This window comes from Ambystoma mexicanum, chromosome 8, assembly GCF_040938575.1.
Source record: "Ambystoma mexicanum isolate Mex_15411 chromosome 8, UKY_AmexF1_1, whole genome shotgun sequence".
NCBI classification, from domain to species: Eukaryota; Metazoa; Chordata; class Amphibia; order Caudata; family Ambystomatidae; genus Ambystoma; species Ambystoma mexicanum.
The window spans coordinates 1,038,560,118-1,038,582,212 of record NC_090929.1 but is presented as its reverse complement, the minus strand read 5'-3'; the positions used below and the strand labels follow the sequence as shown (position 1 = coordinate 1,038,582,212).

General features: G+C 44.3%; 1 protein-coding gene across 12 annotated transcripts in view; it reads left to right on the top strand.

Moving 5' to 3' along the window:
* Positions 1-22,095, top strand: part of KCNMA1 (potassium calcium-activated channel subfamily M alpha 1) — a 1,925,602-nt gene that overhangs the window by 834,191 nt on the left and 1,069,316 nt on the right. For all 12 annotated transcript variants that reach the window (XM_069610985.1, XM_069610992.1, XM_069610991.1 and 9 more), the window contains exon 3: positions 13,775-13,836. In XM_069610985.1, the coding sequence (XP_069467086.1) occupies positions 13,775-13,836 (62 nt within the window). The remainder of the gene's footprint in view (positions 1-13,774; positions 13,837-22,095) is intronic.

The window sequence follows — 22,095 nt, the reverse complement described above, 5'->3', positions numbered from 1 at the left end:
GCATTCATTTATATTTGGTTGTTTGCAAAGGGCACACAAAGAGCTCCATTATCCTAGGGAAAGGGAGGTTCTGAAGCCTTCCTTGGGGGATCATGGGGGCTCTGGGTACTGCTGTGTGCTCATATCTTCATGCAGGCACAGCTCTTCGTGCTTGGCATTGGGTTTTTGGGACAGAGTTCAACAGGGTTCAATGGTCACAGAGATATCTGACCCCATATCATTCATTCAGTTAAATGCATGTGTTAGTGAGCAAGGATTGTGGGAGTGCACTCTGTGAGCGATGGTTTCTTGTGAGTGCTGACTGTCTGTAAGTGTCCTGAAGACCCTACCCTTCAAAGAACATCTGAATCACTCCTGAGACTCCCCCTTTGAAGCTCCCACCCTCCCCTGCCCCCAGTAAATACCCCAGCTCCTGTGCTACCCCTGCACCATTACTTGTATCCCCCTGGGTTTGTCCCCTAGAAACAGTGCTCAATTGCTCCCCAAACCATTACATACATCCTATGGCAATATGTCTAAATCATGAGCGTACCAGGATTAAGATGGTAGGAATAACCTACTGGGTAAAGCACAGTCAAAAAAGTGGCTTCACCCAAAGTGTGACATCTGTAAGGGAGAGAGTGCGGTGAGATGGGTGATATAAAGGGACATGCTCCCGGAAAGGAAGGGGATTATACACAATGCCAGGGAGGAAGGGAGATTAAGACACTCTAGTGCAGATGTGGAGAGACACAAGTGAGGAAAGAGGGATAGAGCCCCACAGTGCCACTCCACATGAAAGGGGGCAAGCAGAAAATTCACTGAGGATGTGCGCAAGATATACCACTAGCTATACAATCTTCATACATGGATCTGGGGATGGGGGTAGAGTCTTGGAGTGGTTCAGGTCTTTTCTCAGGATGGAGTTCAGTCTATGAAGATGGTAAACCCACAGGTATGACACCTTTCCTCTCTCTTTGTGATTTGTGGGGGACCCTATGGGTCCACTCTATTGTCTATATTGCTCATCTTTATTTGAAGCAGCGGGAAGAACTGGTGGCCAACTGCAGGGCCCTCTTGGTGAATATGAAGATGACGCTGAACTCTATCTCAGTGTGCCACCTGAGGATGCCACCTGCTGCCGGGGCAGTTGCCGCTCAGTGATTGGACCTTGAACAACAGCACCTAGTCTTTAATATATTCCTCCCGAGACTGTGTGATGAACTACTCTTTGGGTCAAAAAGGGGTAAGCACACTTATCCATACTGACAGGGGAATACATCACTTCCATCTTGGCAACCTTATATTTTTTGTATTGCATTGCTTTAAGACATGCAGAGTTAAACATAATGCATCTTTTGCCTCTTTAATTAGCCTTTCCTTCACGTTTGGTGGTGAGAGTTAGGATGTTGAATTCTGGACACAGTTCATTAGATGGCATTTCAAAACCTAGCATCTATCCTTATTCCAAAGGAGGGACATGCTCCGCATATCAGGATACCACCGTTTGGACATCACCTTTGCCCTCTACGTGGAAACCCATCTCGTGGCTGGTGGTTAAACTATGAGGTTAAGTGTTCCCATCTGAGATTTATCAAAGCCTGCCCCATACCTTCTTCCCACTGGCCACTAACACTTACGCCCAGGTGTTGCAGAAGGTCTCGAAGCCTGACCACCCTGAGCCAGAAAGCCATAACCGCCATCGATGATGGGGTTTTGGGGAAGCAACATCAGTGCAACCATCCTTTCCCTCTGCAAACCGCCTCAGGGTAACCTCCCCTCGGTAGAGCATCCTTTCACCCACCGAGGCAGTCATCATCACCAAAAGGCAATGGAAATGTTACTCTGTAAAAATGCAGGTGAACGTATTATGTACCACTTTGTTTCTGCTCCTTTCTCTGGGTGGTTTTCAATCCATCTTTATCATTCCGAAAGGGCTGCGCCCAGCCCTACAGATAAGGGGTGCATCAACCACTTTTACTCCCAAAAATGGCCAAATACTCCCAAAAAAGATAAAGTAGGGAGTACACATTCTGCTATCAAAAAATAGGAAACTGACACATAGAAGTTTGTTCTCTGCTTTCACACACAAAGCGCCATGGTTCTGTTTGGACCAATAGCGCCACAGGAAGAAACTACTATTGCTACTGCCTGATCCGAAGAGGTGACCATTTATCTTTTAATCTGTATGAATCGCTAGGTGCAACCAAAAATGCATTTCAAAAAATTTCTGTTTTATAATTAAAACATATTTTTAGTCACGACCATTAGGAAGGGGACTAACTTCTTTACTCCCTAAAATATCATTTTACTTCCAACTTTAAAAATTAGGGAGTAAAGTACTCTCTTCAAAATCTTATCTGGAGCACTGGCTTCCTCGTTAATTGTAAATAAATACCCCGGATGTGAACTAACGGAGTTCTGCCTTCTCTCTTACACTCATCCTTTCCTGCTCCTTATTCCACTTTAGTGCTCTGAAGCCACCTCAGGGTGATTTTAAATGCTATGGAATCAACCTGCATGCACACGTGTGACATTCTTTCTAGTAGGGATTCCCTCTGCGCGTCACTGTATATCCTTTGTTGTACCTTGAAACTAGCTAAAACTCCTAGCAACTTTAGAACATAAGCTGACTGATTCAAAGTATCCCTCACCTGCTCATTGCCCATCCAAGCATCATCTTGTAGCCCGTGGTCCAAATTGGGCATGGCTAGGCAGGGCTACATACTTATGCTCTGAGGGAAATATAGAACTAAAAGCACAGACGCCAGGGCGTATGGACAATTAATGTATTTCATGTGTTCTGCAGTGCTTGTGCTTTTACTTAAACAAAGACTTACCTGGACTGAACCATCCAGACTACCATGGGGCTGGATGGAATGTGGGGGGAAAAACAACAAAGGACACAAAGCCTCTGCCCAAGAGTGCGCTGGGCAAGGGAGAGTGAACATTCCAAGAAATACAGTTAAAAAAACAACAAACTGTTGGGGGAAAGAGGGTGATGACTGCAATGGTTCAATGTTGGAATGTCAGTTCTGGCATGGTGCAATGCTTGTATCTAAGTTGATAGAAACTTCTTTTCACCATGGATGTGACTGCAATTGGATTGTGAGTGATTTTTCCATGAGAAACTTGAGGTTTTTACTATCAAGGCCAGTTGAAGTCAGGCTATGATTTCTTCTGGCCAGGTAGTGTTTGGCGGGCGGGTCGTTTTGGAGCAGCAAATCACAAGTTCAGTTTTAGTTGGGTTGGTCTTTAGTCATTCGTCAGCATCCATGCATCTACCAGTCGCATGCAGTTGATGTTGAGCTGAGGCTTATGTACGATAGTAGATAACAATGGAGAGGTGAGGCCTGAGTTGCTGATGAGCTCCAGGGGCAGAAGCATGTGCTTATTGAAAGAAGGTCACTTGCTGGAGGTGCCCCACAAGTGATATTGTGGGATGCTGGTTAATTTGAAGTGGGCACATGTTGACAGTGTGTGTCCTGTTTGAGAAGAACCGTGCTATTGATCACAGTGTGGTTTTCTCCAGTACAATACCAATGAGCCTTTTGATGAAGATTATGTGGCTTGCAGTTTCAAAGGTTGTGGAGATATCCAGATGAACACATGCACTTGCCTTGTCACAGTCTGCATTATTCTAAAGTGTGTGGTAGATGGATGAAAGATTTGATTCCATTCCGCTCATCGGTCTGAATCAGTTGCATGTCTCCTTCAGGGCGCTGTTGGTTTCCAAGGTAGTCACAAAGTTGTTGGCAGATGAACTTCACTTGGATTTGTGCTGCTACAGGATTGTTGGAAATGACCTGGTAGTTGCCGAGTCTTTGGGAATCGCTATTTTAAAAATAAAATAAGCTTGACCATCCAATTTTGAAGTCTTGTGGAAGGGTCCTGTTCTAGTGATAAATTGAGGAGTGTTCAAAAGGCAGAGACAAGCCCAGGCTGTTGCGTTAGAACATTTCAGCTATTGTGCGGGCAAGGATATGCGGTTTGTCTTTGGGTTGTCCTGCTGGGTTGCTAGAGTTGATAGTAAACTCAGAAGTAAAAAAGAAATCACTGCTGAAAAACTACTCCCCCTCCTCCTACCAGATCTCACTGCTAGTGCCAACAACTCTGACCCTAATACATTAGTTGACACATTCAACATCTCCATGTCCAAAGCCATGGATATCATTGCCCCTATCAAAGTACGTAAAAGTAAACAAGAAGCACACCTTAATTCTTGCTTCACCCCCCACCTCAAAGAACGACGAATCCAAAAACGCAAACTCCAAGCTATCTGGAGGCACTCACCATCAGTAGAGAATAAAACCCTACTTACTAACTTTGCCAAAATTACAAGAAAGAAATAATCCAAACTAAAAAAATACATTTAATGAGAGAATCAGCAAAGCCAACTCTAATTCTAAAAAAACTATTCTCCATCCTCCGGGAAATGGAAAACCCAATAGCTCCCACGGATAATGTCCCCAAGGACAAACAATGGTGCGCCAGCATCCAGGATGCATTAGCAAACAAAATAATAACTCTACAATACAAAATTGCAAAGAAAAAGGCTACCCTGAGTCACAGAAACTCAGACTACCCCTCAGATACACACACCAAGTATAGATGTACCAAGTAGCTGCAAACCTTTTAGCTTCAACCACATATCCATACTGGAAACTGCAAAGGTTATCTTATCTCTGAAACCTCCGAACTGCCAGGGCGACAGTTGCCCAGTGCAAGTAATTAAAGACGCAGCTAGAGATTTAGCACCCTTCATCTCTAAGCTAATCAATGCCTCCTTTAGAACAAGCACTGTGCCCTCTAACCTCAAAGAATCCTGGGTACTGCCTCTCCTCAAAAAGCAGACTCTCGACACAGCTATCCCCACAAACTACAGGCCCATTGCCACGGCCCTGTTCCTTCTTAAAATTATTGACAGAGTAGCCTACCTCCAGATCCAAAACTACCTGGAGACGAACCAACTACTAGGATCAGGTCAATCTGGATTCAGACCACAACATGGTACTGAAACGGCCTTAATTGACCTTAAGACACAAATCGACGAGTTGAAGGATAAAGGTAAAACAGCTATGCTCCTCCTCGTCGACCTATCGGCGGCCTTCGACCTGGTTGACCATGCAGTTGTATGCAAGCATCTATCGTCTGCCGCCTATTTCTCAAGGGAAGCTATAGCCTGGGTACAATCCTTCCTAGCCAACTGTATGATGAGAGTGTTCTCCCCCTTAGCCTCAGCGGACCCAATACATATCACCTGTCGTGTTCTACAAGGTTCATGTGTCTCTCCCACAATGTACAACATCTTAACTAAACCACTCTCCGACAAACTTGACAGATTGGGGGTAATTTATACTAATTACGCGGACGACACGCAGATCCTCATACCACTATCTGGCAACTTTGTCACAGACTTACCTTCTCATTCAGGCATGGATGGCCTCCCACGGCCTCTGCCTGAATGACGACAAAACAGAGATACTGATCCTGGGCTCTGACTCCAACCTCAAAAAACTCAGTCCTAGCTACACGGCCTTTAATATAGATGGCAACATAATCAAGGTGGTAACCGAGGTAAAAACACTAGGTTTCTACCTTGATTCCACACTTTCTCTCAAAAAACAAGTCAACTCTCTGGCCTCATCCGCAGCCTACACCTGCAAATTAATCAGGGCCTGTAGACCCTACCCCTCCAAAACCAACTGTATCACGCTAGCTAACGCCCTAATAATGTCTAAATTAGATTATTGTAACGCCCTATATGGAGGCGCCAATAAAACCATCATAAACAAAATGCAAATACTGCAGAACAATGCTCTTAGAGCAGCCTTGGACATACCCCGCAGAGAGCACATATCTAATATCAGAAAAGAACACCACTGGCTAAAAATCAGTGACAGAATACTCCTCAAGATGCTCTCTATCACCCACAAAGGACTGAACAACACCGCGCCACCATATATCTCAGCTAAACTGACCAGAAAATCCACTAGCCACCACACCAGAGCTTCTAGCCATCTTCTACTAGAGACCCCCAGATGTAGACTCACAAAATCGGCCGGTGCTAGCTTCCCGGTTAGAGCTGCCTGTGCCTGGAACGCACTCCCCTCTGCACTAAGAGATGACCAGCCTTACTCTAGATTTAGGTGCAAAGTGAAAACTTGGCTCTGGTCTAAAGACACCTACTAAACTGTTCCCCGGCACTATACATTAGATCTCTGCATGTAAATAATTTGAAACCTGGACTACCTTGAAACTTGTACTATAGACTAGTGTGATCTGATTTACCCTGCTTGCATACTTGTACTGTAAATACTGCAATAACATGTAATGCATCCACTGCATGTAACCAAGCTTAAGGATTCTTGTTACTGCTGTGCCCGGCTACCCCAGGGTTTTGAGCGCATTATCAAATAATAAACTAAACTAAACTAATAGTGGTCTATGTCCGTGAGTTTCTGGGTGCAGAGAATAGGCCAAAGCCTCACAAAATCCTTATGGGTGCTTTATTACGCCATGGCTCCATTTTGAAGTTGGGTGGTAGTATGTTGTCCTTTTTGCCCAGATGTTCATGAATCTATAGGATATGGTTGTTTGAGTGTCCATTGATTGAATCACAGGGTTGTTTCCCAGTGTTGTTGCAGGCAGGTTATTCTTGTGCAGATTACATGCAATTTTAGTAGTGGGATTTTTTTTGTCTTTTATCATCTTTGATAAACAGCTCTGTCCCTTCCGATTTGCTCCAACCATCGGTTCACTTTTGGTGAGGTTGTTGATGTTAGCAGTATACCATCCAGTAGCATGCTTGTTTGGAAGCATTTGAAGGACTTGTGTGCGGGCAACTAGTCGAGCGTTTGTAATATCGATTCCGTCATCTGTGGATCCTTGGTAGCTTGGTATGGTTGAGTGAGATTTTCAGGCTGCCAGGGGGGTAGTCCAGCTTGATGTCTTTGCACGGCCCAATAGACACCAGTGGGGTCATGGGCACGTTTGGGTGAACTGCTGCTCGGGTGCATATGGCGAATGGAATAGGGAGATGGTCACCCCAAACTGGAAATGGGGGGTACCACTGTTGTTAGATTCATGTGGCAGACAATTCCTTCCTTCCTTCCTTTCACGCTCTGAAACACTTGTGTATGAGCGCAATAGAAATAAAATATCAATTTAATTCAATAGAAGGTTACCTACTGCATGAGCAGGTCCCCTAGCTCATTACCTGAGCTGGAGGAAGTCCCGGTTTGAGGAGAGGGTTTTGGTTGCAGTGTTTTCCTCCTCCAAGCATTGGTTACCATCTCTGAAGGATGGTGAGGTGATGACTGTTGTCTTTGGAGTTGGCTACTTCCTCCATAAAACTATCTGCAAATGAAGGGAAGCGGCCTATCCATGAAGTGAAAAGTAATCCTCGACATGCGCGAAATAGTGCTAATAATGTAATAGGAGGGGTTTACAGTCTGGGCTGGTATCTCCGGTCATATTTATGCATCAATAGAGTCTTTGGGCCTCATTACGAATGTGGCGGAAAGGCAACAACAGCAGCGGTAGTGCTACCAGCGCCGTTGTTACCATACTGCCACAGTACGATTTCTACTTGCGGGTGCTGCTCTGCACGCCTGGTTATACCCGTGAATGGGAAATTACCGGCCCATTCAACTCGTAATGGCCCGGTAATGGCCCATACATGGGTGCTGGTGCCGGTAGCGAGTTTGGCGGAAGCCGTGCTCTTATTAAGGGCACGGCTACCGCCAAACTCGTAATGAGGCCTTTTGTGTACAACAGAAATTCACCAATCTGACCATGACGTTCCGTGGGGTGGCCTTGTGAGTTACTTCATAGGGATAGCTGTTTTAGTGATGAACTGTATATCTGTTTTACCCTCAATGAGCAGCTTGTAGATGTGCGTCCTGCGATTGGATACAGAGCCAGCATTGATGAGGATGCAGCTCTGTGGTTACTCTCTGTCCTCTCTTTGATTCTAGGGCAGAGGCTGTCAAGATGTTTTGTAGTGAGGATGTTGATGATTGATGTCTTGGGTATGTTGCATAGGTTGAACAGAGGATAGCATAGGGGCAATGCACTTGTTTTGGAAGCAAGACCACACAGAGCAACAGAGGCTCGAATCCTGGATCCGTGCTTAGAAACCGAACTCAGGTATGGTATTAGGCGTGTCATAAAAAAAACATTAAATAAATAAAAAATGTATTTTTGCCATGCGAAGTAAGGGCAAGGTCATTTTGACCTACAAAAATGACTATGCGCTGACTTTGCCCGGACTTTGCCTGGCAAAAATACACTATTTATGGTTCCATGAATCAGGGTTTGTGTTGGCAGTGCAAAGTCACTTTTCAGCAGTGCAGATTCACTTTGAACCGGGCAAATATTGCATGAATTGGGCCCTATATCCTGATTCATATAGCTTCTTTGATTTCTGCAGTTGCACTTTTGTGACTTGTTGCTATACCGTCTCTGAGTAATTGATAAAATGATTGTTAACTGGAAAGCATCTCTTATGACTGAGACAGTGACCTCACTGCCCATTAGGCGTCCGCACTACTCTGAAATAATTTCTCTTTATAAGACTATCAGGGGATGCATTTGCCGCTGATACCCCTTCTCTGGAGGGTAATGAAAAACCAAGCACTAACCAAGCACTAAGCAGGACTCATTAATGCAATATACACCATCGGGGTCGCGTATTGATCACTCTGTGGCTAGAGTGCTGTTGGATACTAGTGTTGCTCCCGCGCTTGACTTGGCTGATTCTGCTGATTTCTGCCTCGTTCACCTCACACCCCTTGCTCTCGCACATGCTAGATTCACCGGATCTCATTGTGAACCGGTCTGGCAATAAAACACTTGCTGTAGGTTATCCGGCCTCTGGTTGCTCCCTCTTTACTCCTCCATTAGCCTCCTGTGTGCAATCCTCAGAAATGGCAGATATGTCTCATGATAAGAAGGTATTTGAGGGTGGATTCAGTCTGGATCCTTCCCTTGTATCCAGCCACCCCTCTATCCCGGACTACCCTAAGGTCTCTGGGCCCAGGTATGAGTTACTCCCTGCTGCTCAACTGTACCATCAGGAATGGATTGATTGCCTATATATAATTCCTTACATTCAGAGGCTTATTCAAGCGTTGTGAAAGGTTCCTCCCTAGAGGACCTGGCATTACCTAGCTCAGGTTCTCATCCTGTTGCACTTACGTTAAAAACGTCTCTTATCAACACATGGTCCCGCGCGCAGTGGAATTGGCTGACTATATAAGTGCAGAAGGGGTTGGTGTATTGGCTGTTACTGAAACATGGCTGCATGGGGCTGCCTCACATGCTGCCTCCCTCGCAATAGCAGAGGGATACAAACTTTAGGAAGAACCGTACTTCCTCTGAAGGGGCACTGGTTTCTCTTATGCATATTCTGACCACCTCGGTACTAGATAACTGTGAGCACCTTTTAATCAAACTGAGCCTAGACCATAACACTTCTGTGTGCCTTCTTATTTTGTATAGTCCACCACAGAAAATGCCTCCATTTAAGGAACAGTTTTTTGCTGTGTTTACTGATATTCTTGAACCCACTTCTCATTTGCTTATTCTCTGCGATTTTAATGTACGGGCCTCCAAATGATACTGGTCTATAATCAACCTCACTGGCGGTTTCTCTTAGGGCAATGGGCTTCATGCAGCAGGTGAACTCACCTGCCCATAAAAAGGGGAATATTTTGGTTTGGGTCCTTACGCATAACACTGCAAACTCCTCATTACTTAAGCGAGCTGGGATGCCATTACTGTGTCCGTGAGTGTCCCGGGCCATAGGTACAGGCCCCAGCGAAGAGAGAGTTTTAATGAAGCCCTGTGGCATTACCAGACACAGTAATGGTCCCCCCAGTGAGGGGTTTATTGTGATTATTACCCCGGTCCCTTGGACCAGGGTACTAATAGTGTGCATCGGTCGTTGGGAAACATCTTCGTTACCAAAAGAAAAAGAAAAAAAGATGGCCACCATGGAAAGCGTGAAGGGACTTCATGTAGTCCCTTTTCCCTTTTCTAGTCCCTTCTCCCTTTACATGGCAACCATTCACAGAGCTGCAGGACGCACCAGCGCCGTTGAGGGATCAGACTGCACAAGGTAAGTGGGGTGGGTGGGAGTAGGGAAACATGAGAAAATGGGGGTGTCGGTATAGGAACATGTGGCCCAGGGGAGCATGTACCTGAGCACTCTGCTCGGAAGATGGTGGCCTGTTCTTAGGAGGCTCAGAAGGGAGGCTTTACAATGAGGTAAAGGCGCCATTCTGAGTCTCCTCAATGGCTGTGATGCATAAGCCACGCCCCCGCCGGGAACTAATGGTTATTCCATGTCCTTGGTCTGATCATTACTTTGCATCTTTTTACTTACAAATCCTAAACTCCTGGATGCTAATCCCAGAATTCTCAATAGCAGAGGAACCTAAAAACTGTCACTCAGGATGCCTTTGCAGCTATTGTATATTCCAGCATAGATAACTTTGCTCCAACCTCTGATGTAAAAGAACGGGTTGATCACTTTCAGCATATCACAACCGGGGCTATTAATACTCTGGCACCTGAGAAGGTTAAGTTAATAAAAACGGAGGTAAATTAGAATACCTGGTTCTCCGATGAGATTATTAAGTGTAGGCAGGCTAAGAAGGCCTGTAAACGAACACCGCACAGCAATCAGAGTTCTGAAAATAAATCTTGGTATAACGCCATAGCTGCCCAATATAAACAAGTCATCTTGCTCGAAAAACAGTTGGACTATAAGTCTAGGTTTGAAAATGCTAAATCTAGCGCAAGGAACGTTTTTTCAATCTTTAAAGAATTTGAGGGAAAAAAGGCACTGACATCAGAGATTGTTAAAAATGACTCTTGGTGTCAAACCATACAAAATAAACTAATGGTTACAATTGTAAAGCATCAACAGTCTATTAAACAGAGACAATAACCGCTTGACTCCAACGCCGCCTCTGTTTAATCCGGCTTGTTTTCCCTCAGTGACGATTCTCCCTGTTTCTCTTTCAGGCACGTTTCTGAAACAGGTTTTTTCCATTGTCAAAAGCATGAAGCACCTTGACCCGCAAATGTTAGTCTGGATATGATATGATATGGCATTTATAACGCGCCTATACACAAGAGTTCCAAGACGCGACGAGTCAAGGGAGAGGGAACAGGGGAAGACAGACAATGATCCTACTAGGCCAGGTGTCATTCAGATCGCGCAAGTGCATGGGAAGGGGGAAGGGGGAAAGTGTAGTACATGGGATAATAGAATAAATAGCAATAGGTAAAAGTATGGCCAGCAGATGGCAAGTGCAAGGGTAAGTGCAGACAGAATGCTCCTCAGTACCTAAGTGCCAGACTAAAGGCTGCCCCTTGTAGAAGATGACTTTGTTCCAAAAGAGACAGCAAGCTTTCTCAGCCACCCTTCAAACTTCAGAAGTATGGGGGGCACCATGTTTGACATTCTGACTCCCTGTGTTTGGAATGGGTTGACGTCCCCATTAAGGGACATTCCTCGTTTAAAAAAAAAAAAAAGTGGTAAGCACGTATCTGTTTAACCAGAGGGACTACCTGTTGATTTATAGCTTGACTTTGTTCTTCTGGTTGGATTCCTCGGGTCTGCAGCCTTTGTTAAGCTTATTACTCTCTTTCATGTAGTTTGTATTTTGTGTTGTGTGTGTGCCCTGAGCGCTATGGGCGTGCAGCGCGTTAAAGAATTAAATAATAATAATCATCATATATAAGTTTATTCGGATAGAAACCATCAAACTAGCACATTACACACATCAAAAACATCAACAAACAACAAAATCCAAAAAATAATAACAAGTGCTTGGTGGGTGGTAATTGCAGACACTAGGTTTTGGCAGTGCAGATAGAGTGGCCTTATTATTCTTTGTATTTCTTTGCCGAGGACTTGCCCGCTCTGTTTGCGGGTTATCTTGTATCGGAAGTCAGGGTTTTATTTATTGACAGTTTGGTATTTTCTGGAGATCTCTCGTCCGCACACTGCACCGCCCAATGTTGCATTAGATTTCATGTATCTACGGTGACTCCCCTCACTCCGCCGACCCACTCTAATTCAGCTCATCATTAAAGGGCCCTTGGTGGGGCATCAGTGTGTATCCACCCTGATATCTCCCTCCTGCTGAGCTCCATTCCCTCGCTTTTCCCTTTTTACACCCCATTGTATCATTGGAACGTTGGCTGGCCACTGTGAACAATGGGTTAGAAGAGGGCCTTTACCACTTTTATAGTGCCTTCTATGGGCCTCATCAGGGGTTGGGTGGAGCGGTAAAAATGTGGCACTATTACTGCCACATTACTGCTCCACCCAAACCCGAGTTTGGGTGCAAAGTAGCAGATTGAAATCTAGGCACTTTCTGCTCATTTGAAGCGCTATTACTGTGGCGCTATTAGCGCCAGCGATAACAGTGCCGATACTGCCCCATAGAGTATTATGGATTCTTAACAAAATGGGGAGTGACAACCTCACCACAAATCGGGATCCGGCGATAATAGCGCCAGACTGGGTTGTGGTGATGCCATTTGCACTGATGATATCCCAGCAGATTTACTGTCGGTATAACGCCAAACTTCTGATGAGGCCCAATAGCTTTCTCAGCAAGCAGCATGGTCAGTATCCATCTTGGGACTGCTCACTTCGGGTTGCAACCAGTTTCTCCATCAGTTTTCTTTTGTTTTTATGCTGCCATGAATCTTCCATGATGAAATGTCATCACAGGCATGTGGATGGCGGTTGCGGTTGTGGCAGGCAATATTGTCCCTTGCCTCGTTATGGGTCCTTGGCTTTACCTCTGGCCCACATCAAGTGTGGGCTGATAACACCAATTACAGCCCTCTCGCCACAGCTCTCATGCCTCAGTGGGATCACATGGAATGTTCTATCCACTGATGAACAAATATTAAGGCCGATGCTTAGAAGAGCCCATGGAGCGTCCATCAAATGTGGCCAATCGTATGCAAGAAGACGATGGGTAACACTATCCATTATTGGCATTGGAGGTTTGTTGACCTCCAATCCTGGATACGGATTCCCAACCAAGACACAGCAGTGGGGACCCTTTGCTCTGCTTGCCTCTATGCTGCTGAACAGTAGCACTGCAATGCTATAACTATTTTGGGAGACTGTGCATATTTTACCCGCTTGACCTATTTACTGCCAGGATTGTTTTGCTGCACTGCTTCCTGGAAAGAAAATCTGCGTTTTATGCTAAAAATCCTTATGATCTATGGGCGTCTTATGCTGCGCTATGTCATATAATTTGTATACCGCGGCCATCACCAGTATAGTGGTCTTACACAGATGATCATCGTAATATATGGCCTTTGTACAGGTTTATCCACAAATGTGTTCAGGATTCCATGTGTAGTGCATTTCCGCTGGTGGCAAAAAGGGAAGATCGATTGGGTGTGCTTGCCAGGTCATCACCCTTTTTGAACCGTTTAACTTAGAAAAGGGGTACCCACATCAAGAGAGCTCGACCAAAATGCAAATACAAGCCTAGGTAGGAACATAAATACGGGACTTATCGCATGCAGGCTTCTTGTGTTTGGTATTTCATGTTGAATCTGCATATCACTGTGGGTGATGGGTTGTGCATTGTTGAGATGTCACCATGGCTGATTTTCATCTGCCCCTCGTGGTGATGGTTTATCTTCATAGCCCATGGGGCGAAGAAACCTGAAATGTCTTCATAAATGCATGCAAGACCCGCAAAGACAGCTAACAGCTTCTCTCTCTCTCTGTTCTTCTCTCCAGGTTGTCACAGTATTCGCCCTCAGCATTGGTGCACTTGTAATATACTTCATAGATTCCTCAAAGTAAGTACCACAATTGAGACCTGCTGTCTTTGTTTTAAGAAACATGCAATGTATTAACATGATGGCATTTATCCCCTTCATCTCAGAGTCGCGCCACCCATTGTGCGCGCAGCATTCAGTCCCCCTCAACTGTGTATACTTGTTATGGATGCAAGAACTGTACTCATAAGGAGACACGTCATGAATGTGATACTTTCAAGCTTCTCCGACTGGGCTTTCCAATTCGTCCCTGGTGCACTGTGTTGTGCTAAAAAAACACATGCTAGACCACATCGGTCTTTGCATGCGTCTGCTGCCTTACAGATGAAAGGTATTGTTTACTTTAATGGGTTTTCTCTGTGTTGGCAGGTGCAGGTTTTTCTAAAAACAAGGAAGAAAAATTCTTCGGTAGCTTCCTCTTTTGAGGTTTTTCTCCTGAAAGGTGGACCCATAGGATAGAGATTTGCACTAGGTCTGGTCGTTCTACAGCCCTGTAGAACGACCAGACCTAGTGCAAATCTCTATCCGCACAGGTCCATCTTGTTCCGAAAAAGGACCCCCACACCAAGCACCTAGGGGTCCACCTTTCATGAGAAAAACCTCAAGAGAGGAACCTACCAAAGAATTTTTCTTCCTTGTTTTTAGAAAGGGTATGGTGACCCCGGTCTTCAATCTGGGCCACTCCTGCATCAGATGCAGGAAGAGTCCTTACAAGGTATGTCCATTCTAACTGGGATTGTAGTGAAGGTGTGAATCCAAATGTGGAAATAGGCCAAGATAGGACTGGCCTTGTTGACACACAACATTTGAATCCATTTACATTTTCAGGGTATTCATAGTGAATATGGATGGGAAAAATTTACATATATTGAATTTCAGGAGATTGTTTGCATATTTGCTGATCATTCGGGAAAACCCATTTAGTGTCTACTTAGCCACAGGGAGATGAGCCAAGACTTAATGCGGGATCTGTGCCAACCCAAGAAAGGATGCAGAGTATATTAATAGCACAGAGAGAATGAGAAAGGCACGGCAATGCCAGATAACCGCAATGTATCGCCATTGTTGATGTTCGACAGGAGAATGCTCCAGGATAGACCCGACGAAAGCACTCATGGAAAAAGACTTACATCACAGTGATTCCTGGTGACAAACTACTTTTTTGTGATTAAAAGTGTATTGCAAACTCTTTTTCCATAATCCCCAATTACAAAACCAGGGGAAACACACAAGCATGAAGCAAAACAAGCCATGCAAGAGCATAGAGGGAGAGAGGAGGTGGCAGAAACCAGAAATAAATACTGTTTCTCACATTTTGTCAGCAGAATTCAATTCTTAAAGTATAATATTTCAAAAGCTGACTGTTTGCTTCACAATTCCAACCAGGAATAAATGTGAAAGATTATGAGCATTTTCCAATTTTTGAAGGGTATTGATGTTATGATGGTTGCCCAACTTAAGCCAAAAGGTTTTCCACCATGCGACAGTTTCCACAGATGTGTTGTATCAACAGGCAATGCTGCGGTCATGCATACATGTCACTGATTCCTGAAATGCAAGCCCCGGTCTGCTGAAAAACACAGTGAGAACATTGGCTAACTTTACACAGAGCGAAAATAAATGCTTTGAATGGCCATTTCTCATCGCTGATCTACAAGCATCCTCATCACTCGTCCTTACATGACACCTGTGGCCCAGAGCCCAATGAACCAGTAGGAGACCTTTCTGGTGCATAAACAATGAGCTAAATAGCTTGCAAAAAGTTCTCAGGGTGCCCATGAACCTCTTTTGCCTTACATCTAAATTTGAGGTTGATCACTTGTTTGTCTATTCTCTTCCATTTATGTATTTGTAGAGCACCTGCTAACCTATACTGGCAATTTACTGCAACAAAGAAGGTGTTCTGTTATGTTATGTTATGTTACTTGGCATTTGTATAGCGCCTTATGTATCATTGGTATGATCTCAGAGCGCTACTATGGATAATGACATTACGCTGGTTAATGATCGCAGAGCCAAGCATTGACTTCTTTGTGGAAATGTAATTGGACCACTTCGCTCCGATTTTATTTTTTTAGCCACCTCTTATTCGATTTATTGAATCTGGATCTTGGCCCAGTCAGGACCAAATAATGACTCCAATTGAATGCTGTGGCCCATCCAGACATTAATAGTAATCCCTAATACCACTCATCAGACTTTTCCACAAAGTCCAAGTATATTCTAATATAAACAATGAAGACTCAAAGAACAAGTTAATGTGTACGTCATCCAGCTATGTCAGTTTCCATGGAAACCAATTTTCAATGTACTTTATTTTGCTTTTCGTCCTTTTATCACTGTGGGCAGAGACATGGATTTCAAAGCATCTGCCCTCCAGATATCCCTCAATACTTTTATGAATTGAGATGCATGTAACAGGAGCCTGATTCTTGACTTGTACCCCTCCCCAGACCCCACCAAGGAGACTGCCTATTTTGTGCACAATCACAATTCAGTGTGGCTCACCAGACAAGAGACAGACAATAGGAAGATGAAAAAGAGGCGTGTAATCAGAAGAAGATTGCACGGACCGATAAAATGGAGAAAAAAAACAAACAATTACAAGTTAAAAAAGTGAAGTTTCAGTGTTGCATTTGGTAAATAGAATTCAGTTTCTCATATAGTTGTAAAGATGGAAAATGCGCTATTTACACAAGTTATTTGACTGCCCGGCCTGATCAATAGTCACGCATTCACAAAACGCATTAAGAGGAAGGGGGACAAAATATCTTGAGGATCATTTTCACTGTGAATTGAGCAACTCAAGAGGTCCACCTCAAAGAAAATGTCCAATATGGAGGGTCAATGCATACATTCGTTTTAAAAAATTAATTCGCATATTTTGCTAAGAACATTTTTCTTGGTCAGCAATTCAACCTATTTTATTAGCAATGTTATTATATCTAGTGCCACAGGAAGCAGTTGGCATTTAAAGGCGGAAAATAAACAATACACGCCATGTTTGGGTTCTTCTGAAGGCAGTATGTGGTACTAATAAATAAATAAAGGAAGGATTATTGGACAACTGGGATGAAGACATTGGCTGCTTGAAAGATCCCAATTTAGGGAAGGCCCACCAAGACACAGGACTAACAGTTAACAGTTTCAGACCACACTTGTGTGCAGTGGTGTACTCTAAAGTGTCCCTGTGTGCCCTTTGTGTGTTCCATGTTTGTTAACTATACAGGGAAGACGTTTAGTTTCGTAGAGCTCCAAATTCATAATGTTGAAGTAAAGCCAGGGCGCGGGTCTAAGTAGAGTGCAGTGTGTTGCATTAGGGGCAGGATATTGTCTATGTGGATATTGTGAAGGTGGGTCCTTTCCTGCCATCATTGACTGTTCTCAAAAGCTCACAAGTTGGAGCTTCTTCAGTCAGGTAATTCTAATTGTTATTGATTATTTATAATGCGCTTAATACCCAGAGGTTTCTAAGCGTGGACCCTGGGATCGAACCTCTGTTGCTCCACATCGTCTTGATTCCAAGACGAGCGTGTTGCCCCTGAGCTATCCTCCTGTGACCCGAGGTTTGTTGCTTTCTATTCGGGGAGCTTCAGATGTGTGATTCCATTGGAAAATGACAAACACAAACATGAAAGAATTAAACCAGGACTGAATTAGCTAGTCACACGTAATTAGGGAAAACGGTAGGGGTCAAAATATCCTCAATATATCCATAGATGCTTTTTTCAAATCCTTTTTCCTATAACTATATATGTAGCCATAAATAAACAATATTGTTGCACTATAAGAGCGAAAGCAGAGCTGGAGAGTAAATAGGCTGCATGGTTTTGCAGCAGGCAGGGATCGCGGCGCAGTAAGGCAAAGGATATTTGATTAGACTTCTTTGCCACTGGAAGTTTGAAGCAAGGGGTGAGAGGGCGTGTTGAGGAGTTTCAGATGCCTCGGTGGGTTTGGCCGCTGCTGCAGAGCTCTGTACACCGCCTATAGGGAACATGCTCCTCATCCTGGCCAACTCGCTCCCTAAGGTTAATACTCGTTAGGACACAGAATAATTGCTCAGTCGGATAGAACATTGGTTTGCGCACTTCCTGCAGTGCTTAATGTGTGGGGGTGTTTGCTAGGGCTCAGCCCTCCCACTTATTTCTGAGCCCTGGCACTTATTGTCTCAGACTCACTTTAATTATGAAGTGGTGATAGTCAGTGCCTCCAGCAACTACAATGAGCAGGTGCCAGCTTTAGTGTAACCCCAAATACGTCAACACTTTGGGGCGCAGCCATGGGTGGTGGCAGCAGTGGTGCCCACCCGCAGTGTGACAGGAGTGTTAGAAAGTATTTGAGCCCTGGCATTTATTTTTTTCCAAATTAAGCACTGACTTCCTGTAAAGGTCTTTGTAACTAACCATCATGTCACAGGTCTGTTTTGTATCAGAGGAAATGGCCTGTGAAACCAATTGGACACTTTCAAACATTGATACAATTTGCATTCCCGTTCCCTACACGATAAAGAAAGCACACAAGATAAGAATTGGGGAAAGTAACACACGTGGTCACAGAAAAAAATAATATATAAATATATACTTTCTCAGAACCGGATGTGACTGTGCGTGTCTTTCTTCTTCATACAAACCCTTGTATTGCCCTTCACCTAAAACACAACTGTAGATGATCCAAAGATTTTGCAATGACAATGGACACCGTACGTCAGTTTCCATTTCTTTAGTTTTTGTTTGTCATTAATAATGAAATGACTGTCTCAAAGAAAGCAACGGTGCCACCGAAGTGAAGGGGCGCATAACTGCTGATACATGCGCTCCTCTCTATGCACCAGCTGGGACCGAAGGAAGGGCACCACGGGGAAAGCGACGCCGGAAGGGAGCAGCTGGGACTAACATCTTCATGTTCGTCCGAGTGTGGAGGTAATTAGCAATCCTGTAACCCTGCGTCACAAGCTATGACGCAATCCTGCTTGATGCATGCTTTGAGGTCGTTACATAGGAAATCGAAATGGATACGAAGAAACATAAGAAAGAAAGATAGGCATGGACTAAAATCAGGAAGCAGACCATGCAGGCGCTATGAAGCACGGACTGGAAGGAATTCTGGAATTGGGCACACAGGAGTGAGAAGTGGAACAATGGTTAGCTTTCCTGTGGTGCAGGCGTCTGGAACATTTGGCTCTCCAGATGTTTTGTTCTACAGCTCCCTTCATCCCTCACCAGCATAGCCAATAGCCAGATTTCATGTGAATTGCAGTCGGAAACCTCTGGAGAGCCAGAGGTTGCAGACCCCTGCTTGCTCTAGTGGAAGGAACATCTGCATGAAGGATTTGGCTAGTTAAGAGTTGCGAAGACGTCTGATTGTTCAGCCCCAAACTATCTGGGGATTGAAGGAAACCCATATGGTTCCTGCAAGTAAAAGACCCCATGGTCTCATTTAAAAGAAGACTACTCACTACACTGCCATCAAGAGGAAGGGTGGAGATGGGTGCAACAGTTGCCCAATGAAAGCAGGCCTTTCACTGACAGAAACATGGAGCCGTGGGTGGATGCGTGAAAATGAAAAAAACAAGGGGGATCCTGGGAGTCCCTCTGCCAGACATTAGTCCTGGTTGCGAGAGCCTTACCCAGATTCTTTAGCTCACTATCTATCACAGAGGAGAACTAACCATAACATATCAGTCTTTGTCCTGCCCTGGGGCAGTCCAGCACTGAAATGCTGGGCAATTCTCCTCTGAACAAGAGTACCAACAGCAAGCCCAGACACGTGTTTTGGTCTGGTACGACCTCAGCAGTAGGGTGGTGCTGTGCCTCTCTAAGAATAGTGAGAAAGGGGTCCACGTCTGGATTCCCCTAGTAACTTAGGGTGAGACCCAAAGTTACTTAAATGATGCAAAAAACAAGGGAGGTCCTGGGAGTCTCTCTGCCAGTCATTAGTCCTGGTTGCGAGAGCCTTACCCAGAGTCTTTAGGTCACTATCTTTCACAGAGGAGAAATATGATAGGGTGAGTAGAGGATTCCCTGTGGGGGCAGTTTGCGGGATTTCAAGATTCTGTTCGGATTTGCAAGAATGGCTGATCTGGGCTAATTAATGCTAACAGAAGAAAGTATTGGCCTGTCTTGGGAGGTGCTTGTGCCTTTTGGGTGAAAGGATGGTAAGTGATCCACTGAGTGACCTTGGGAATGGTGCTACAGATAACTCAGTTAAAAGCAAAGCTTGTAATAAACATGTCTGATGGAATTAACATCAAGGACATTTCCACAGATTGCCTATGCATGCCCAGTCTGTGCTCATTGGCTGGAAGAACAGTCAGCTTTTATCTGTATAAAAGGTACCTACAGATAGTAGGACATTAGAGAAGGTTTGCCTAAATGTGGTATGAAGGGGATTGTTGTACAAGAGGAATTCAGGCATATTTTCGAGTGCCCACCCACCATCGCCGGGCATCGATGCAAGAGGGTGGCACTTTACTGCACAGAATGACCTCATCATAGAAAGGGAGATGGCACCTCAGTAATAGTGATGGTCATGCGTTGCGAGGTAACACACAGAATCTTCATGAGTGCCCCACAAATGGGCAATTTATACATCAACAGATAAATACACAGATGGTGTGTGCTAAATTTAGCATCGCGCAGGGATTGATTGGCGCTTTGAACACGGAACTTGCTCTAAAGTGGGCCAGGAATCACTCCACCCGGACAAATATTTATTTTATTGTACATTTATAACGTGCTTAATACCAGTGAGTGGTTAGTGGTTTCTAAGCATGGATCGGGATTCAAACCTGCGTTTAGTTAGTTAATTGTTTTTTTCATAACGTGCCTAATACGTATCTGAGTTTGGTTTCTAAGCACAGATCTGAGATTCGAACCTCTGTTGCTCTGCGTGGTCTTGCTTCCAAGACCAGCGCGTTGTCATGTGCTATCCTCCATTGCACCATGTTGTTTTGCTTCCAAGACAAACACGTTGTCCCCGAGGTATCCTTCCTCCCTGCAGAGTATATATCTGTGGTTTTGTACTGCTGGTTGATATTGAACAAGAACTTCTGATCAGTTTCATACTATACTTATCTCTTAAGTTCCAACCTTCTTTTAGATGTGTGTATATATAGTTGATATTTTTCAAAGAAATGTGACCATTTTTTGGTACTGCAAGCTTTTATCTGTTAATGCTCCTCTGGGAGTTTGCATCTGGTCCCTGAGATTAACGTGAGTTGATGCTGCAGGCCAGCGGGAGAGACAAGTAGTCGGGACAATGTTGGCCGCGTGTGGTAGCGTACACATGAGTAGATGAGGACCAACATGCTAGTGTGAGCAAAATGTTTGGGTCAAAGTGGGCTAGATTTGTGGTCAAAGTGGGGCAGCTTGATGAGTTACTTCTCTGTGCAAACATGTTTGACCAGTGTTACTGCACAGAAATTCTTTAAAAAGCACAAGTTGCAGCAAATTCCCCCTTGTGTAGTACAGTCTGTCACAAAATGAACGAATTACCATTTGCGAATATGGGCCACTTTTTCATTGATGTCCAAGCCAATGTTATGCCCCACTCTGACATGCCTGTAAACAACTTGCAGAAATGAACACTAGTTTCTGGGGTCACGTGAACTGCACAGTAGATGCTGGAGGCACGTGAACAAAAAGGCATTTCTTTCTTTCTTTCTTTCTTTCTTTCTTTCTCTCTTTCTTTCTTTCTTTCTTTCTTTCTTTCTTTCTTTCTTTCTTTTTTCTTTCTTTCTTTCTTTCTTTCTTTCTTTCTTTCTTTCTTTCTTTCTTTCTTTCTTTCTTTCTTTCTTTCTGCCTTTCCCTCTCTTCTTTGATATTATTTCATGTTTTCTTTGGCACTGAAAGACAGCACGAGAAAGGTAGATGGCATAGCAGGGAAAGGCTGCCCCAGGCTCTGGGAGAAGTTCTAAATCTGCAGTCAAAGCTACTCTTTCCCCGATGACCGAGCGATGGATGAATGGAGGCTTTTGTGCATCTGATATCAAACAACCTCTTCCAAAAATAAGTCAATACATTTCTGACAAATAAGAGCATTGAAACATACAGGTTGATATGATGCAAAATGTGCACCCACTCTAATTTATCAGCAACCAAAAAATATAGCACCACCAAAAACATGTTATGTGTTCCAGCCCCCAATTTTGTACATCACAGAACAGTTGTCCCGGGGTAGCCCACCAATGACGTGCCTCTCCTTTCTAGCTGTATACCTTAAACACGCCCACTTATAGAATCTCGTGCATGTCAAGCTTTGGTTCCGCTGCTTCCATTGAGC